This window comes from Schizophyllum commune (assembly GCF_000143185.2).
Source record: "Schizophyllum commune H4-8 unplaced genomic scaffold SCHCOscaffold_22, whole genome shotgun sequence".
NCBI classification, from domain to species: domain Eukaryota; kingdom Fungi; phylum Basidiomycota; class Agaricomycetes; order Agaricales; family Schizophyllaceae; genus Schizophyllum; species Schizophyllum commune.
The window spans coordinates 23,994-41,516 of NW_026089559.1; the positions used below are offsets into that span (position 1 = coordinate 23,994).

At 59.7% G+C, this 17,523-nt stretch overlaps 7 protein-coding genes across 7 annotated transcripts; 5 read left to right on the top strand and 2 right to left on the bottom strand.

The window, feature by feature from the left end:
• Positions 1 to 297: 297 nt before the first annotated feature.
• Positions 298 to 3,407, top strand: SCHCODRAFT_02522226 (uncharacterized protein; the record flags this gene model as incomplete). Its single annotated transcript, XM_050343489.1, has 16 exons — positions 298 to 402; positions 600 to 746; positions 798 to 809; positions 864 to 886; positions 932 to 986; positions 1,036 to 1,353; positions 1,453 to 1,495; positions 1,545 to 1,618; positions 1,996 to 2,061; positions 2,112 to 2,251; positions 2,332 to 2,397; positions 2,453 to 2,474; positions 2,545 to 2,612; positions 2,671 to 2,680; positions 3,216 to 3,292; positions 3,344 to 3,407. 16 exons carry the CDS (start codon positions 298 to 300, stop codon positions 3,405 to 3,407), a joined length of 1,290 nt encoding a protein of 429 aa, XP_050196867.1.
• Positions 3,408 to 4,052: 645 nt separating this feature from the next.
• On the top strand, positions 4,053 to 4,795 carry SCHCODRAFT_02179635 (uncharacterized protein). The gene is made up of 2 exons (XM_050341993.1): positions 4,053 to 4,128; positions 4,522 to 4,795. The coding sequence occupies exon 2, from the start codon at positions 4,546 to 4,548 to the stop codon at positions 4,735 to 4,737; it is 192 nt and encodes a 63-aa protein (XP_050196868.1). The 5' UTR covers positions 4,053 to 4,128; positions 4,522 to 4,545; the 3' UTR covers positions 4,738 to 4,795.
• Positions 4,796 to 4,808: 13 nt separating this feature from the next.
• SCHCODRAFT_02723410 (uncharacterized protein) lies at positions 4,809 to 7,394 on the bottom strand. Its single transcript, XM_050347092.1, has 4 exons — positions 6,703 to 7,394; positions 6,371 to 6,652; positions 6,123 to 6,322; positions 4,809 to 6,070 (listed from the first exon to the last, which is right to left on the bottom strand). The coding sequence occupies exons 1-4, from the start codon at positions 6,950 to 6,952 to the stop codon at positions 5,459 to 5,461; spliced, it is 1,344 nt and encodes a 447-aa protein (XP_050196873.1). The 5' UTR covers positions 6,953 to 7,394; the 3' UTR covers positions 4,809 to 5,458.
• A 2,800-nt stretch (positions 7,395 to 10,194) lies between these two features.
• SCHCODRAFT_02179757 (uncharacterized protein) lies at positions 10,195 to 10,648 on the top strand. Its single transcript, XM_050341994.1, has 3 exons — positions 10,195 to 10,354; positions 10,404 to 10,506; positions 10,551 to 10,648. Exons 1-3 carry the CDS (start codon positions 10,289 to 10,291, stop codon positions 10,562 to 10,564), a joined length of 183 nt encoding a protein of 60 aa, XP_050196869.1. The 5' UTR covers positions 10,195 to 10,288; the 3' UTR covers positions 10,565 to 10,648.
• Positions 10,649 to 11,260: 612 nt separating this feature from the next.
• On the top strand, positions 11,261 to 14,370 carry SCHCODRAFT_02522243 (uncharacterized protein; the record flags this gene model as incomplete). The annotated part of the gene is made up of 16 exons (XM_050343490.1): positions 11,261 to 11,365; positions 11,563 to 11,709; positions 11,761 to 11,772; positions 11,827 to 11,849; positions 11,895 to 11,949; positions 11,999 to 12,316; positions 12,416 to 12,458; positions 12,508 to 12,581; positions 12,959 to 13,024; positions 13,075 to 13,214; positions 13,295 to 13,360; positions 13,416 to 13,437; positions 13,508 to 13,575; positions 13,634 to 13,643; positions 14,179 to 14,255; positions 14,307 to 14,370. The coding sequence occupies 16 exons, from the start codon at positions 11,261 to 11,263 to the stop codon at positions 14,368 to 14,370; spliced, it is 1,290 nt and encodes a 429-aa protein (XP_050196870.1).
• Positions 14,371 to 14,670: 300 nt separating this feature from the next.
• Positions 14,671 to 15,770, top strand: SCHCODRAFT_02179804 (uncharacterized protein). Its single transcript, XM_050341995.1, has 4 exons — positions 14,671 to 14,734; positions 14,786 to 14,851; positions 14,960 to 15,091; positions 15,485 to 15,770. The coding sequence occupies exons 2-4, from the start codon at positions 14,797 to 14,799 to the stop codon at positions 15,580 to 15,582; spliced, it is 285 nt and encodes a 94-aa protein (XP_050196871.1). The 5' UTR covers positions 14,671 to 14,734; positions 14,786 to 14,796; the 3' UTR covers positions 15,583 to 15,770.
• A 601-nt stretch (positions 15,771 to 16,371) lies between these two features.
• Positions 16,372 to 17,523, bottom strand: SCHCODRAFT_02522247 (carbohydrate phosphatase; the record flags this gene model as incomplete). The annotated part of the gene is made up of 4 exons (XM_050343491.1): positions 16,372 to 16,394; positions 16,583 to 17,033; positions 17,086 to 17,285; positions 17,334 to 17,523. Coding segments are annotated over 4 exons (864 nt in total), but the record flags the coding sequence as incomplete, so codon positions are not given.

Sequence of the window (17,523 nt, forward strand, 5' to 3'; positions counted from 1 at the left end):
TCCGCTCCCCCTGCCCACTTTACCCCCCTCGACATGTTGTCAATGACGCACACATGTGTAACGGCGCCGGTGGAACTCAGGCGCCCAAATGTGAGAGCTCGACGCGCATCGGCGGCGCGCCGACAAGCTGAAAGCCTTCTAAATGGAGATCCAGCTGATGGCACCAAGTTCGACTTTTCCTCTTTCTCTTGCCCTCTCCCCGCGACCTCCCAGCCTTGTCACGCGTCACACACCGCCTCGTGCATTCTCCTAGACTGCTCTGGCGCTGTATCTTTCCCGGCGCTCCTGGCGAAAACAATGCAGAACGAGTTGTACGAGCAGCGGCACAACGCCCGACAGACCCCGCTCTACCCCTTTGCCACCCCTTCCGCGACTCCACGGGCGGCTTCCCTATCCGCTGGGGTACGTTTCATTACTTATCGCTTGCATCCTCGCTGACATTCGCGCAGGGAGGAGCGGAAGATTGAACGCGCGCGAACCGCGCCACTCCCCCAAATCTTCCACTTTTCCTGGGCGCACCTCGGCTCCAGAATCACGTCGACTTCTCGGAGTGATGGCGGAACGTTGTCAGACGGGTTTGACGGGGACCGCTTGCGTAGTATAGCCGTCTCGCGGCGTATAAGAGGCAGGGGCGGAATCCCTTTCAATCAGCAATCTGCCTCTTCCTCTCCTCTCTTCCACCTCTCCTCTCCTCTCTTCCTCGCCTCTTCACCTGTCCACCTCCAGTGACCACGCATCTGATAATGGTACGATCTCATTTGCGACGCTCTGCCCAATTCTGACCGATTTGATTTCAGTACTTTCTCGCTGTAAGTCACTTCGTTGCTCCAGTCTAATAATTACTGATCGGGCTTCATTTCCAGCCTGATCGTCACTACCAGCATCAGTGAGTGATACGTCTCTAACTTGCTACTGACTCTTCCTACTACAGCTTTCTTCCTACTCTCATGAGCAGACGCCGACGGCACGCTGGCCGACGTCGTCAGGTACATCGCCCGCCATCTCTATTCTCAACTATGACTGACACATTCGAAGGTGATCTCGCCTTTTGTCGACCACGGTGATTGCCAGCGACGCAAAGCAGACGATGGGCAACATGTCTCGGTCCAGCTACTCGCCGCGACCGACGTCGAACTCAAGCTCACAACCAACACGAAGTTGACGCACGCAGGCACGTCTGCCTTGTTTCCCTTGAGGCCGTCCGCGTCGTGTGTCCTGGGGCTCACCACCGCGGTACACGACGAGCAAGAGCATCGCGCTCCTGCGAATAACCCACGGCCGTTCTCTCCCGACACCGCCCGCCATCCCCATCCCATTATCTTCGACGACTCATATGCCGCCCCACGTTTCATGGTGAGCATCCGCCCCGCTCGTCGTGCCTCGTGTCCCGCTAATTCAATTCGTCAGATCATAAAATTGCTTCTTCTTTGTTAACCCCGTCGTACACTGAAGAACGTGTCCTTCCGACACCACTACGGAGTATATGCCAAGGACGGTGCGTTTTGTATTTGTTGCGCCTCTTGTCCCACTGACCTCGTCCGCAGCTGTCCTTGCCGACGACCGCACCGATGCCGGCGTCCCCAATACAACTCACGAAAGCGCCGAAAACGCTGTCAAGGTAAGCTTTCTCATTACCGCCCTCCGCACGCGACAGCTGATGCGTACGACATGAGTGTATAGGACCGCGCTCCTTCCTTCCCACCACCATAATCCTCATGCCACGTCGCCGTCGCCGTCATCGCTCAAGTCGCCTGGCGCTCCCCGTCACTATCGTCCTCCGACCGCCTCACCGAGACACGCGTCCGCCTCACACGCGACACCCAGGGCCAGGAGACTGTCAGAGAATGCGCGGCCGCCGGCACAATTCTCGATTGTACGCCGTGGCGACGAGGAAGAGGACTGCAAGCTCGTTGCAAGACCGCCGCGTGTGATAGCGGGCTTGACTCGGTGTGTTCCACGTTCTTCGTAGATTGTCACTCGCTGACCACGTCGTAGTCCATGCGGTCGTCGACGACGCATGCTCGGTCGACCCCCAAGGCGGATCCCTCGATCACGAAGACGGTGAGTACGTGGACGTTATCCCCAATTTGCGCATGCTGACCCCTCCCAAGCATTTTTCTGCATATGCGGAGCCGCCGGAGGCCTGCGTGCGCTTCCTCGGCGAAGAACGCGACGAGGGGTGGACCCCTCCCGTCCGATGTCACGCGAAGAGGAATACTGCTGAGTATGTCGCCGCACTGAACGTATGCCGGTGAGTGCGACACTGTCCACGCCCTCTACGTCCCGCGGGGATCCTCGCGAGCTGAATAGCGGGCTGAACCTCATTTTCAGGCATTTCTGTGAGATCCCGAACCGCCGGAGGCACGCGTGGGCTCTCTTGGTGAACGACGCGACGAGGTGAGTGTATCCCCGCACACCCAGCGACGCCGTCTATGGGCGCCGCTGCTCTCAGCGCGCCAGAGGGTTATGCACAGGTGAGTTACCACGCCGTTTTCTTCTCTCCCGTCGTCACAGTGTCAAAGCGCATGCTGATCTTATTTTCAGGTATTTTCTGCCAACCCCGAGCCGCCGGAGGCATGCGCGCGATCCCTAGGCGAAGAACGCGATGAGGGGTGGGCCCCTCCCATCCAGTTCTGCGAGAAATTATCGCCATCCGTGCCGTCCCACTAGGCGTATATTGGTGAGTACAGCCCTGCCATTATGCCTTTACGAACAACGGGGGTCCCTACGAGTCGAAAATCACGCTGAACCTCCATTTCAGGCAATTTTCTGAGACCCCAAACCGCCGGAGGCACGCGCGGGCTCCCTCGGTGAAGACCGCGAAGAGGATTGAGCACCCTCGCACCCCCGCGACCATTTCGCGTGAGCATCGCTGTTCGCAGCGCGCTAAGGGGTGTCATGCGCAGGTGAGTTCTCATGCCGTTTTGAAACGCTGCCCATGCGTCGAAATGTCAAAACCCGCTCTGACCGTATTTGGCAGTGATTTCTGCTGACCCCGAGCCGCCGGAGGCAAGCGCGCGCTCACTCGGTGAAGGATTCGAAGACGTGTGGGTCCACGTCTTCGCGGGGCCTTCCCCCTTCGTCGTCGGGGGGTCGGATTACAAGTAGGTTTTTCATGTTCATCTGATTCTGAAGGCGAAGGATTCGCCGAAGACCCCCTTCCTTCACCGATATCTCCTTTTCTACAAGCGTACTGATCCCTTGCTCCCAGGTAGCTTTGCCACGAACCCAAACCGCCGGAGGCTCACGCCCTCGTCTCTTCGGCGGACGCCCTCGAAGAGAGTTGGTGGAGGTACGTATTGAATCGTTGTCTGCGTGTTCCACCGCTGACTGTGCTATCTAGTAGAGCCGGTAGGACTGTCAGGTTGCGCTCTCATACGGACGTAGCACACTGGGACCATCGCTGAAGGTATGTCTGGTGGTCGTTATGGTTGCGATTTGCATAAATTTACGACTTCGCAGGTGCCCTCGAGGGACTCGAGGTGATTGACGCGTCGGAGGGCGCCGTGCGAGGGGCTTGCCTCGCCGCGCGTGGAAGCGCAGGTCAATATCGTTGACTCTGTCCCGCGCGCCGCTTGTGTATACCACGAAGTACTGATTTTCTTCGATTGTACCTACTCGACGGCGGTCAGTACCGAATTACCGACCACCTCCATACCTAGATTCCTAAACCTAGCCATCCGACCGTTGCTCACACGCCCATAGACAACCAGATCATTCCGTGAGTCCGCGCGCGCAGGACTAACTCGTCGATGGGGTGAGAAATTGAAGGTACGCATGCCGCCCCCTTGTCCGTCGACCGCGCCGCTGATGCGTTCGTAGAATTAGGCGGTATGCTAAATCTTACGAGGGAGGTGGGGATTCGGCACGCGCAGCCGAAGGGCTCCAGTGAGCAGGTCGAAGGGCCCCCGCGAGTAGGTCAAAGGGCCCCAGTGAGGAGGTCGAAGACATGCCCCCTCGCGCCCTCGTTCCTAGTTTGTTCTAACCCTAGCCTAGATTCTCGACCACTCAAGCTTTTTGAGGGCGCGCTCGAGGCCTGCGGCATGGCGCGCTGGAGGCCTGCCGTATGTCGCTGCGGGTCAAGGGTTGTACGTCGCGCGACTGCGATGCCCCCATGCAAAGATCAAGGTGCGCGTTCGTGTTGTTCATATATTACTTATCATACGCCCCCCCCCTTCGTCCGTGGATTCGCTCACCACCCCTTCCCCTCTCCTATCGCATTCCACCACCCCCTCCACTCCCCCTTCACTTCTGTCTCCCTTCCCTTCCCCTCCCCCTCGCTTCTCCCTCCCCCTCCACCTCCCTTTCGCCCCTCTCCACTTCCCCCCATCGCGTCTCCCTCCCCTCTTCCTCCTCTCATCATTTCGCCTCCCCCTTCCTCCGCCTCCCCCATCGCTTCTCCGTCCTCTACCCTCCCCCCCTCCTCCGACTCCCCCTTCCTTCTTCTCTCCCTTCTCTCCCCCTCTCCTCCCCTTCGCATTTCGCCTCCCCCTCCCTTCACTTCGCTCATCAATTTCTCAGCTCAAGCGAACTTTTATAATCGACATGCGGGGATGGAGGTGGGGGGAGGGGCGAGTGAAGATGTGGCAAATCGTTGGAAAAGCGCCGGAAAGGGGTGAGGGAGGGTGGCAGCGAAGGGGAGAGGGGAGGTGCGGGAGGGTAGGAGCGAAAGGGAGAGGAGGGGGGAGAGGAAGAAGGGGGTTGAGGGCGAAGCGCGAGAAGGAGGGAAAGAGGTAATAAGGTGAGTATTGCTCTTCGTATTCTTTCTTCCCCCCTCCCCCCTTCGCTTACCTCCCCCCCTCTCACCCTTTTATTTACCTTCCCTTTCGATTTTGTTTGCCCCTTCGCCCTTCCCCCTTCGCCTCCCCCTCCCCCTTCATCTATCCCTACCCTTCCCCTCGCATATCCCTCCCCTTCGCTCTCCCCTCCCCTCCGCTCTCCCCTCCCCTCCCCCTTTGTTTATCCTATGCCCCCCTCGCTCTCCCCTCCCTTCTCTTACCCCTTACCCTCGCATTATTCCCCTCTTCGAAGTGCGAGAGCGAGTGCTTATCAGACAGCAGCTGCCCTCCCCCACCTTTCTCAACCACGCTGGTGCGCCTTAACCCGACGGCAGGCAGGTGCGACGACCTCAGACGGGGCGCGACACAGTGAAGGTAGGTACATTTCTCCGAGTGAAGGTTGGCACCTTCCTCCGAGTGGAGGTGCTGCGGCGCTTCCGAGCGGCGAAGGGGAGGTGTTGGGGGAGGTCGAAGGACATGGAAGGGGGCGAGTGCGAGAATGGGAGAGGGGAGGGGGAGGGGGACGAGGTATGCCGGTGGGGGGCAGGGTGCGCATCTCGACGGGGGCTCAGCCTCCTCGCTCGAAGGAGGGGTGGAGGGTGGAGGGAGATGGGAGGGGATGGGAGGGGGCTATGTAGAAAAGTGAGTACGAGCTGTAGACGAGTTGTGAGTAGGGGTAGCTACCCAATAAATATCCTGCATGTCCCCCTCCCTTCGCGCGGAAACGACGAGTCGCCGCCTCGCTTCTGCCCACCCTCCCTGCTTCGACATGCGCGGACACGCGAAAACTCAACGCGACGCACGCAACGGCAGACGTTCAACGCTCTGCATTGGCATCTACGATACATGCGGTAGTACAGTTCAGGGTCCCCCCTCCAAAACTTCGCCAGCCCCTCCGACACCGCCGTCTGCACGGCCTCAATCACCTTCCCAAAATTCTCTCGCAACGTCCGCCCAAGCCCAAAATCGAGCGGCTTCCCCCTCGAGTCGCTGATCGTGCCGCCCGCCTCCTCAACCAACACAGATCCTGGCGCGTGGTCCCAGATCTTCTCGCGGTAGCCGGTGCCGACGGGCATGCGCAGGTACGCGCCGCCCTCGCCGCGCGCGAGGCAGCAGTACTTGGCCTGGCTGTCCATGCGCACGGGCGGGAGCGTGACACCGAGTACCTCGGAGACGCGCGCGTTGAAGCCGTGGTCGGCGTGCGCGGCCTCGACGGACTCGAGGAAGCTGATCTGCGAGGTGGGGAGGACGGGGAGGCGGAGGGGCTGCGGGTCCGCGCCGGCGAGCGTGTACTGGGGGAATGTGAGTACAAGGATGGGGAGGGGGAAGGATGAGGGGACGCACCTGCTGGGCGCCGCGCCCGCGGACGGCGACGAAGATGCAGCCCTTCTCGCCGTCGGGCTTGGCGGCGTCGACGTGCAGGTTGGGGCAGCCGATCGCGCCGACCTTGACCTCGCCGTCGACGATGAGCGCCAGGCAGACCGCGTACTGCCCGCCGCGGAGGAAGCCCTTCGTGCCGTCGATCGGATCGAGCGTCCACATGCCTGCGCGTTCGGTCAGTCCGAGTCCACGAAGAAAAGGTCGCCACGCACGTCCTGTCCTGCCGCCATCGTAGTTCCCCCTGTCGATCGCGTCCAGCAGCTGATCGGGCGTGCGCGCCTTGCCGGGCCCGATCCCCCACTGCTCCTTGTCGCCGAGGGCGAGGTCGGCGGTGAGTGCTTCGTTGGCCAGCTCAACGATCCTGTCCTTGAGCGCGCGCGACGCGGCCGTGTCCTGGCGCAGGTCGGCCGAGTCTTCCTCTCCCACGATCAGGTCATCGGGGAAGGCGTTTGCCAGCATCGTGCAGACCAGCGCCTGAGCGGAAAAGTCGCCAACTGCGTGCGATCATCAGCGTTCGGAGGGGGAACATGGTACGACCACGCACCTGTGACCGGGGACTTGTCGCCCTTCACCAGCGTCTCGTTCTTGATCAACTTATTGAACACCGACGCAGTGAGGTTGCATGCGCGTCGCACGGCGCAGACTGCGAATTCGGCCTCTTTCTCGTAAGGTTGGGACATGCCGATCGTTGTGATGATGGTGGTGGAAGCGAAGGTGCGATTTGGGGGAACAGACAACGAGCGGACGCGGGTACAAATACTTCGGGACTGCCAGCGGGCCCAATTCCAGATCATCTCCGCGACCAGGGCGCCGTCACCTCACGATTGCGTGTCGGGCGCGATCAGGTGATGCATTAGCAATGCCAGAGTCGCGTGCGGGAGGCGGGCGATGTGCTGGACGGTGGGCGACAAGCCAGCGGGCGCTGGCGAATATGGAATGTAATATGGAATAGGGAGGGAGTGCGTGGACGTAGATCAGCTTACCGGTCGTGTACAAGGGCAGACCAGACGCAAGTGAGCACGATTCGCACGCGAGGATGGGGCAGGAAGCAAGAAGGTGTACGGAAGCAAGTTGTCGATCGCGAGTCTTGCGCAGGCCGGGAAACGCGGGTGCAAGTAGGGGGGGGGTAACGGTGACTGCGCTGGAGGTCATGCGTCGCCGGCGTGTGAGGCAGGGTCGGGCGGAGCCGCGGGTGGTTCTGTCACGGACGCGTCATGCATGCGGTTCGAGGGCGGGGCGGGTGACGGCGAGAAGCTAGCGGCGGGACATGTGATACGTGGCGGCGGGGCGGGTCTGCGTCTGCGTCGCGTCGCGTCGCCTCAGGTTATGTAGTGCGGTGGTACTATGCGGTCGGGCATTGTGCTGGGCTGCCCTGGCCTCGCGGCGCGGGTGTGGTGCGGCGGGGGGCTGGGCATCGGGGCGTGATGTGACTGGAGTTGAACCGGGGGCTTTCCTAATTGGGAGGAGCTGAGTGAAATTGCAAGTCCGACCTAGCCGAGCGTCGAAAAACACAAACCTCCGAGTTGCGCGTTCGGAGTGCGCGGCTTGTGTAGAGGAGGTCAGTACAGGGTGGACTACCGCGCCATTCCGCCCAATTCGACCCTCAACTCGTCCTATTCCCTGTTCAGCTGCCCGATCTCGGAAATAAGCGTGACAGGCGGGTTCGCATCCGCGCCAGGGCAGCTATCGCCGTCGTTCAAGTTGGGGAAGGTGCGCGTACTATTCATCTTTCGGTCTCTGTATTTCTCTGGCCTTTACCCATCCTTCAGCGCCTCCTATGATTTTTCTACTCGCTCTGCACATGACTTTGCCAAGCTCGGCCAGAGGACAGGTACTCCTCGAGGCACCCCGTGGCTATTAGAAAAGTCAGGGTACGTGCAAGGGTCCACCAGGCTTTACACCAGCCCCTTCTCAAACGTAACCTCGGTTAATTAGCTGTGTATGAGTTGATGAGCGAGTGGAGTGCGGATCAAATATTCAGACTGGGTCAGGGAAGCTACGGGTACCAAGGTCCGAAGAAGCAGTGAAGGCAACGGAGCGGCTACCTCAAGTCCGACGGAGCACTCGAGAAGCGGTCAGGGTCAAAGAAGCATCACAAGTAGAGATTAAGCGAGGCTTGGAGCTTGGAGGCTGTGGATGAGAAGGCGAGATGCAGGAAGGGTATGAAATGAAGGCAGGCAAAGAGTGTATCATCCCATTAGACAGAGAGCAATGCATTGCTATCTTACTTGGACAAGACAGACAAGATGTGTGCTACAAGACAAGACGAGTACTGCAGGATGGGATACGTGCTACGGGACAAGACGAGCACAGTGGAGTGAGATGGTCACTAGGGATGAGACGAGCTTTGATGAGGCATGTTGAGAAGCATTGACGGGACACGGGGAGAAGCACAGACAAGACACAACGAGAAGCACAGACGAGACACGGGGAGGATGAGAAGAAGGTGGGATCACGAAAGCGGAGATTAGGAAGGCGTGGATCACACCGGGACAACTTACGGAGCCAGGAAGGTGGAGGCAGGAAGATGTGGGAAAACGACAAGTTCACAGGAGACACAAGAAGCTCACAAGAAGCACAACACGCTCACAGCAAGTGCAGCAAGCTCACGAGGGCACGTAAATCGAAGGGGGAGTCCGACCGACGCCTCGCGCCACTCAGCGGATAACGATGTGTTTCGACAACACCAAAATAGCGACTCAGAGCATAGAGTTGAAGGGGAATCACTCGGAGGACCCGAAAATGGCGGGAGCGACTTGAGCGCGACACAGTATCAAGAGAAAGGTCACAGAGAACGAAAACTCGACAAATGAGGTTGAGGAGAGAAGAGAAGGCAAGGGGTCCAAAGGGAAAGCCCAGATGATGAGCTGAAGCAGGTTGATGGCCGCAAGCATCGAGGACTGCTCGTCGGATGAAATGTGTCGGTCAGAAAAAGTGTACTAAGTGGAGGACATCATTAGGAGGATGAGCGAGAAGGTCGGAACACGCATCAGACGGAATTCTATACACTCGACACTCAGCGCGACTTGACAAGTGCTCGTCGGACGGAGAATCACGCCGTAGTCGTCGAGAGCGAGGAGAAAGGCAACCTGAGAAGAAGTTTGGAGCTCGAGAGAGGCTCAGAGAGATCTGAGAACGCACCTGAATGCCCCGCTCGGCCGACGGAATATACTCATCGCTAGACACAGCCGGGAAAATGAGCCTGAAGCGCGACGTGGCATGCGTTAATGAGGAGAGGAACACGTAGGACATGATGCTGGTGTGAGCAAACTGCACTTTGAGCCGACGGCAGGAAGGCGAGCAGAGAGACACAGTGGCGCTTCCCGCCGCCGCAACGAGAACTGACGACCTACACGGAGAGCCCCGTCGGATGGAGAGGACACGGAAGAGAAGACCCAAGCGACGGCGAGGGATCAGGGTCAAGAGAAGCACGGGCGTTTACCAAAGACGGAAGGACTCGAGTGCCCGCGACCCGGCAGGACAAAGTCAGCAAGTAAACCCCACGCTGGGGATGCGCTATTGCTGAGTTCTTTCTTCCAAAGTGTCCGATTGTTGGAAATGGGAGTCGCGCCACGGAACGTGTTGCGGGAGGCGCTCAGCCGTCTTGAAGAATCTCGCGCTCTTGCCTTTAACGCACGAAATCAAACACGAGACCCGTATTGCACAGATAGAAAATGGGCTTATTTGAGGTCGAAAGCGCGAAAAATGAGCGATGCAGGCGCCTCCGCATCGAGCGCGACGGCGCGCCCGACGTCGGCGACACGGGGTACGACGACGATGGCGGTCGAGATCAACAGGCGCCCGTCGCCCGCCCGGCGCGATCATCCGCCGGCAATTGCCGACCGCTCTCGTCCCGCACCTCCACGTCGTTCCCCGCCCATCGTCGCCGTCCCCTTTCCCGGAGACCTCATGGGCTGGTTGATTGTCACCATCGGGACTCATCTACGCGAAACGACACGGTCAGCGCATCTGGGGCGAACGGAATCTACGAGTGAAGTCTGAACGGCCTGAGATGGAGTTCCCTCGCCATCACCCCCCATTATAATCCACGGGTCCGGGTAGGAGGGGTCAAGCGTAGTCAGCGACATAGATGGTGTGGGCGAAGTAGGGAGCTCTATGGTCGATCAGGAATGGCACCCTACCTCCCCAAAGGCAAGAATATGAGGGGAAGTACGGATGAATCGAGTGTACGACGGGTAAGTACCGACATGACTCAAAATATTCGATCTCTCAATTTCATCGTAGATCGCTTCGGAAAGCTCTGTAGTACTGGCGAAATGCGTCGGCGCGCGCTCCATCCAAGTATACGCTACGATATGGCCGTTTTACTCATGTGGCGTCGTTTTCGGTACGTCCATAATACTTCTCCGTGGGCACAGATTGACTGGAAAGTCAGTTCCCTATAGCATTATAGATGTCCTATGACACACTAGTACGTTTTCAGACCCTCCGCGCTCCTCCACAATTCCCGTGCTCTTCCCCTCCTCCTCATCCCGCGCTTGAGCGACATCGCGGCACCTGACTGGCGGTCGTCTCCGACCTTGCACGTGTCTTCAAGACACTCTCGTCATTTTTATAGTGCATTGCTGGCCTTCAAGGGCCTTGCAAATACGTATACACGCAGAAACTCTAACCAGCTATTGCCCCCATTCGAATCTTCCTCCGCTCTACGGCGCTTTTCCGCACCTGAAGCCTGGGCATTGGGCGCCCGCGAACCCATCAAACTGATGGGAGGCTGACGCACGGCGACGGGGACCGCGCCGCGCCTTCGGGTGTTCGTGCCCCTCGGCTGCTTACACACATCCTCCGCTCCCCCTGCCCACTTTACCCCCCTCGACATGTTGTCAATGACGCACACATGTGTAACGGCGCCGGTGGAACTCAGGCGCCCAAATGTGAGAGCTCGACGCGCATCGGCGGCGCGCCGACAAGCTGAAAGCCTTCTAAATGGAGATCCAGCTGATGGCACCAAGTTCGACTTTTCCTCTTTCTCTTGCCCTCTCCCCGCGACCTCCCAGCCTTGTCACGCGTCACACACCGCCTCGTGCATTCTCCTAGACTGCTCTGGCGCTGTATCTTTCCCGGCGCTCCTGGCGAAAACAATGCAGAACGAGTTGTACGAGCAGCGGCACAACGCCCGACAGACCCCGCTCTACCCCTTTGCCACCCCTTCCGCGACTCCACGGGCGGCTTCCCTATCCGCTGGGGTACGTTTCATTACTTATCGCTTGCATCCTCGCTGACATTCGCGCAGGGAGGAGCGGAAGATTGAACGCGCGCGAACCGCGCCACTCCCCCAAATCTTCCACTTTTCCTGGGCGCACCTCGGCTCCAGAATCACGTCGACTTCTCGGAGTGATGGCGGAACGTTGTCAGACGGGTTTGACGGGGACCGCTTGCGTAGTATAGCCGTCTCGCGGCGTATAAGAGGCAGGGGCGGAATCCCTTTCAATCAGCAATCTGCCTCTTCCTCTCCTCTCTTCCACCTCTCCTCTCCTCTCTTCCTCGCCTCTTCACCTGTCCACCTCCAGTGACCACGCATCTGATAATGGTACGATCTCATTTGCGACGCTCTGCCCAATTCTGACCGATTTGATTTCAGTACTTTCTCGCTGTAAGTCACTTCGTTGCTCCAGTCTAATAATTACTGATCGGGCTTCATTTCCAGCCTGATCGTCACTACCAGCATCAGTGAGTGATACGTCTCTAACTTGCTACTGACTCTTCCTACTACAGCTTTCTTCCTACTCTCATGAGCAGACGCCGACGGCACGCTGGCCGACGTCGTCAGGTACATCGCCCGCCATCTCTATTCTCAACTATGACTGACACATTCGAAGGTGATCTCGCCTTTTGTCGACCACGGTGATTGCCAGCGACGCAAAGCAGACGATGGGCAACATGTCTCGGTCCAGCTACTCGCCGCGACCGACGTCGAACTCAAGCTCACAACCAACACGAAGTTGACGCACGCAGGCACGTCTGCCTTGTTTCCCTTGAGGCCGTCCGCGTCGTGTGTCCTGGGGCTCACCACCGCGGTACACGACGAGCAAGAGCATCGCGCTCCTGCGAATAACCCACGGCCGTTCTCTCCCGACACCGCCCGCCATCCCCATCCCATTATCTTCGACGACTCATATGCCGCCCCACGTTTCATGGTGAGCATCCGCCCCGCTCGTCGTGCCTCGTGTCCCGCTAATTCAATTCGTCAGATCATAAAATTGCTTCTTCTTTGTTAACCCCGTCGTACACTGAAGAACGTGTCCTTCCGACACCACTACGGAGTATATGCCAAGGACGGTGCGTTTTGTATTTGTTGCGCCTCTTGTCCCACTGACCTCGTCCGCAGCTGTCCTTGCCGACGACCGCACCGATGCCGGCGTCCCCAATACAACTCACGAAAGCGCCGAAAACGCTGTCAAGGTAAGCTTTCTCATTACCGCCCTCCGCACGCGACAGCTGATGCGTACGACATGAGTGTATAGGACCGCGCTCCTTCCTTCCCACCACCATAATCCTCATGCCACGTCGCCGTCGCCGTCATCGCTCAAGTCGCCTGGCGCTCCCCGTCACTATCGTCCTCCGACCGCCTCACCGAGACACGCGTCCGCCTCACACGCGACACCCAGGGCCAGGAGACTGTCAGAGAATGCGCGGCCGCCGGCACAATTCTCGATTGTACGCCGTGGCGACGAGGAAGAGGACTGCAAGCTCGTTGCAAGACCGCCGCGTGTGATAGCGGGCTTGACTCGGTGTGTTCCACGTTCTTCGTAGATTGTCACTCGCTGACCACGTCGTAGTCCATGCGGTCGTCGACGACGCATGCTCGGTCGACCCCCAAGGCGGATCCCTCGATCACGAAGACGGTGAGTACGTGGACGTTATCCCCAATTTGCGCATGCTGACCCCTCCCAAGCATTTTTCTGCATATGCGGAGCCGCCGGAGGCCTGCGTGCGCTTCCTCGGCGAAGAACGCGACGAGGGGTGGACCCCTCCCGTCCGATGTCACGCGAAGAGGAATACTGCTGAGTATGTCGCCGCACTGAACGTATGCCGGTGAGTGCGACACTGTCCACGCCCTCTACGTCCCGCGGGGATCCTCGCGAGCTGAATAGCGGGCTGAACCTCATTTTCAGGCATTTCTGTGAGATCCCGAACCGCCGGAGGCACGCGTGGGCTCTCTTGGTGAACGACGCGACGAGGTGAGTGTATCCCCGCACACCCAGCGACGCCGTCTATGGGCGCCGCTGCTCTCAGCGCGCCAGAGGGTTATGCACAGGTGAGTTACCACGCCGTTTTCTTCTCTCCCGTCGTCACAGTGTCAAAGCGCATGCTGATCTTATTTTCAGGTATTTTCTGCCAACCCCGAGCCGCCGGAGGCATGCGCGCGATCCCTAGGCGAAGAACGCGATGAGGGGTGGGCCCCTCCCATCCAGTTCTGCGAGAAATTATCGCCATCCGTGCCGTCCCACTAGGCGTATATTGGTGAGTACAGCCCTGCCATTATGCCTTTACGAACAACGGGGGTCCCTACGAGTCGAAAATCACGCTGAACCTCCATTTCAGGCAATTTTCTGAGACCCCAAACCGCCGGAGGCACGCGCGGGCTCCCTCGGTGAAGACCGCGAAGAGGATTGAGCACCCTCGCACCCCCGCGACCATTTCGCGTGAGCATCGCTGTTCGCAGCGCGCTAAGGGGTGTCATGCGCAGGTGAGTTCTCATGCCGTTTTGAAACGCTGCCCATGCGTCGAAATGTCAAAACCCGCTCTGACCGTATTTGGCAGTGATTTCTGCTGACCCCGAGCCGCCGGAGGCAAGCGCGCGCTCACTCGGTGAAGGATTCGAAGACGTGTGGGTCCACGTCTTCGCGGGGCCTTCCCCCTTCGTCGTCGGGGGGTCGGATTACAAGTAGGTTTTTCATGTTCATCTGATTCTGAAGGCGAAGGATTCGCCGAAGACCCCCTTCCTTCACCGATATCTCCTTTTCTACAAGCGTACTGATCCCTTGCTCCCAGGTAGCTTTGCCACGAACCCAAACCGCCGGAGGCTCACGCCCTCGTCTCTTCGGCGGACGCCCTCGAAGAGAGTTGGTGGAGGTACGTATTGAATCGTTGTCTGCGTGTTCCACCGCTGACTGTGCTATCTAGTAGAGCCGGTAGGACTGTCAGGTTGCGCTCTCATACGGACGTAGCACACTGGGACCATCGCTGAAGGTATGTCTGGTGGTCGTTATGGTTGCGATTTGCATAAATTTACGACTTCGCAGGTGCCCTCGAGGGACTCGAGGTGATTGACGCGTCGGAGGGCGCCGTGCGAGGGGCTTGCCTCGCCGCGCGTGGAAGCGCAGGTCAATATCGTTGACTCTGTCCCGCGCGCCGCTTGTGTATACCACGAAGTACTGATTTTCTTCGATTGTACCTACTCGACGGCGGTCAGTACCGAATTACCGACCACCTCCATACCTAGATTCCTAAACCTAGCCATCCGACCGTTGCTCACACGCCCATAGACAACCAGATCATTCCGTGAGTCCGCGCGCGCAGGACTAACTCGTCGATGGGGTGAGAAATTGAAGGTACGCATGCCGCCCCCTTGTCCGTCGACCGCGCCGCTGATGCGTTCGTAGAATTAGGCGGTATGCTAAATCTTACGAGGGAGGTGGGGATTCGGCACGCGCAGCCGAAGGGCTCCAGTGAGCAGGTCGAAGGGCCCCCGCGAGTAGGTCAAAGGGCCCCAGTGAGGAGGTCGAAGACATGCCCCCTCGCGCCCTCGTTCCTAGTTTGTTCTAACCCTAGCCTAGATTCTCGACCACTCAAGCTTTTTGAGGGCGCGCTCGAGGCCTGCGGCATGGCGCGCTGGAGGCCTGCCGTATGTCGCTGCGGGTCAAGGGTTGTACGTCGCGCGACTGCGATGCCCCCATGCAAAGATCAAGGTGCGCGTTCGTGTTGTTCATATATTACTTATCATACGCCCCCCCCCTTCGTCCGTGGATTCGCTCACCACCCCTTCCCCTCTCCTATCGCATTCCACCACCCCCTCCACTCCCCCTTCACTTCTGTCTCCCTTCCCTTCCCCTCCCCCTCGCTTCTCCCTCCCCCTCCACCTCCCTTTCGCCCCTCTCCACTTCCCCCCATCGCGTCTCCCTCCCCTCTTCCTCCTCTCATCATTTCGCCTCCCCCTTCCTCCGCCTCCCCCATCGCTTCTCCGTCCTCTACCCTCCCCCCCTCCTCCGACTCCCCCTTCCTTCTTCTCTCCCTTCTCTCCCCCTCTCCTCCCCTTCGCATTTCGCCTCCCCCTCCCTTCACTTCGCTCATCAATTTCTCAGCTCAAGCGAACTTTTATAATCGACATGCGGGGATGGAGGTGGGGGGAGGGGCGAGTGAAGATGTGGCAAATCGTTGGAAAAGCGCCGGAAAGGGGTGAGGGAGGGTGGCAGCGAAGGGGAGAGGGGAGGTGCGGGAGGGTAGGAGCGAAAGGGAGAGGAGGGGGGAGAGGAAGAAGGGGGTTGAGGGCGAAGCGCGAGAAGGAGGGAAAGAGGTAATAAGGTGAGTATTGCTCTTCGTATTCTTTCTTCCCCCCTCCCCCCTTCGCTTACCTCCCCCCCTCTCACCCTTTTATTTACCTTCCCTTTCGATTTTGTTTGCCCCTTCGCCCTTCCCCCTTCGCCTCCCCCTCCCCCTTCATCTATCCCTACCCTTCCCCTCGCATATCCCTCCCCTTCGCTCTCCCCTCCCCTCCGCTCTCCCCTCCCCTCCCCCTTTGTTTATCCTATGCCCCCCTCGCTCTCCCCTCCCTTCTCTTACCCCTTACCCTCGCATTATTCCCCTCTTCGAAGTGCGAGAGCGAGTGCTTATCAGACAGCAGCTGCCCTCCCCCACCTTTCTCAACCACGCTGGTGCGCCTTAACCCGACGGCAGGCAGGTGCGACGACCTCAGACGGGGCGCGACACAGTGAAGGTAGGTACATTTCTCCGAGTGAAGGTTGGCACCTTCCTCCGAGTGGAGGTGCTGCGGCGCTTCCGAGCGGCGAAGGGGAGGTGTTGGGGGAGGTCGAAGGACATGGAAGGGGGCGAGTGCGAGAATGGGAGAGGGGAGGGGGAGGGGGACGAGGTATGCCGGTGGGGGGCAGGGTGCGCATCTCGACGGGGGCTCAGCCTCCTCGCTCGAAGGAGGGGTGGAGGGTGGAGGGAGATGGGAGGGGATGGGAGGGGGCTATGTAGAAAAGTGAGTACGAGCTGTAGACGAGTTGTGAGTAGGGGTAGCTACCCAATAAATATCCTGCATGTCCCCCTCCCTTCGCGCGGAAACGACGAGTCGCCGCCTCGCTTCTGCCCACCCTCCCTGCTTCGACATGCGCGGACACGCGAAAACTCAACGCGACGCACGCAACGGCAGACGTTCAACGCTCTGCATTGGCATCTACGATACATGCGGTAGTACAGTTCAGGGTCCCCCCTCCAAAACTTCGCCAGCCCCTCCGACACCGCCGTCTGCACGGCCTCAATCACCTTCCCAAAATTCTCTCGCAACGTCCGCCCAAGCCCAAAATCGAGCGGCTTCCCCCTCGAGTCGCTGATCGTGCCGCCCGCCTCCTCAACCAACACAGATCCTGGCGCGTGGTCCCAGATCTTCTCGCGGTAGCCGGTGCCGACGGGCATGCGCAGGTACGCGCCGCCCTCGCCGCGCGCGAGGCAGCAGTACTTGGCCTGGCTGTCCATGCGCACGGGCGGGAGCGTGACACCGAGTACCTCGGAGACGCGCGCGTTGAAGCCGTGGTCGGCGTGCGCGGCCTCGACGGACTCGAGGAAGCTGATCTGCGAGGTGGGGAGGACGGGGAGGCGGAGGGGCTGCGGGTCCGCGCCGGCGAGCGTGTACTGGGGGAATGTGAGTACAAGGATGGGGAGGGGGAAGGATGAGGGGACGCACCTGCTGGGCGCCGCGCCCGCGGACGGCGACGAAGATGCAGCCCTTCTCGCCGTCGGGCTTGGCGGCGTCGACGTGCAGGTTGGGGCAGCCGATCGCGCCGACCTTGACCTCGCCGTCGACGATGAGCGCCAGGCAGACCGCGTACTGCCCGCCGCGGAGGAAGCCCTTCGTGCCGTCGATCGGATCGAGCGTCCACATGCCTGCGCGTTCGGTCAGTCCGAGTCCACGAAGAAAAGGTCGCCACGCACGTCCTGTCCTGCCGCCATCGTAGTTCCCCCTGTCGATCGCGTCCAGCAGCTGATCGGGCGTGCGCGCCTTGCCGGGCCCGATCCCCCACTGCTCCTTGTCGCCGAGGGCGAGGTCGGCGGTGAGTGCTTCGTTGGCCAGCTCAACGATCCTGTCCTTGAGCGCGCGCGACGCGGCCGTGTCCTGGCGCAG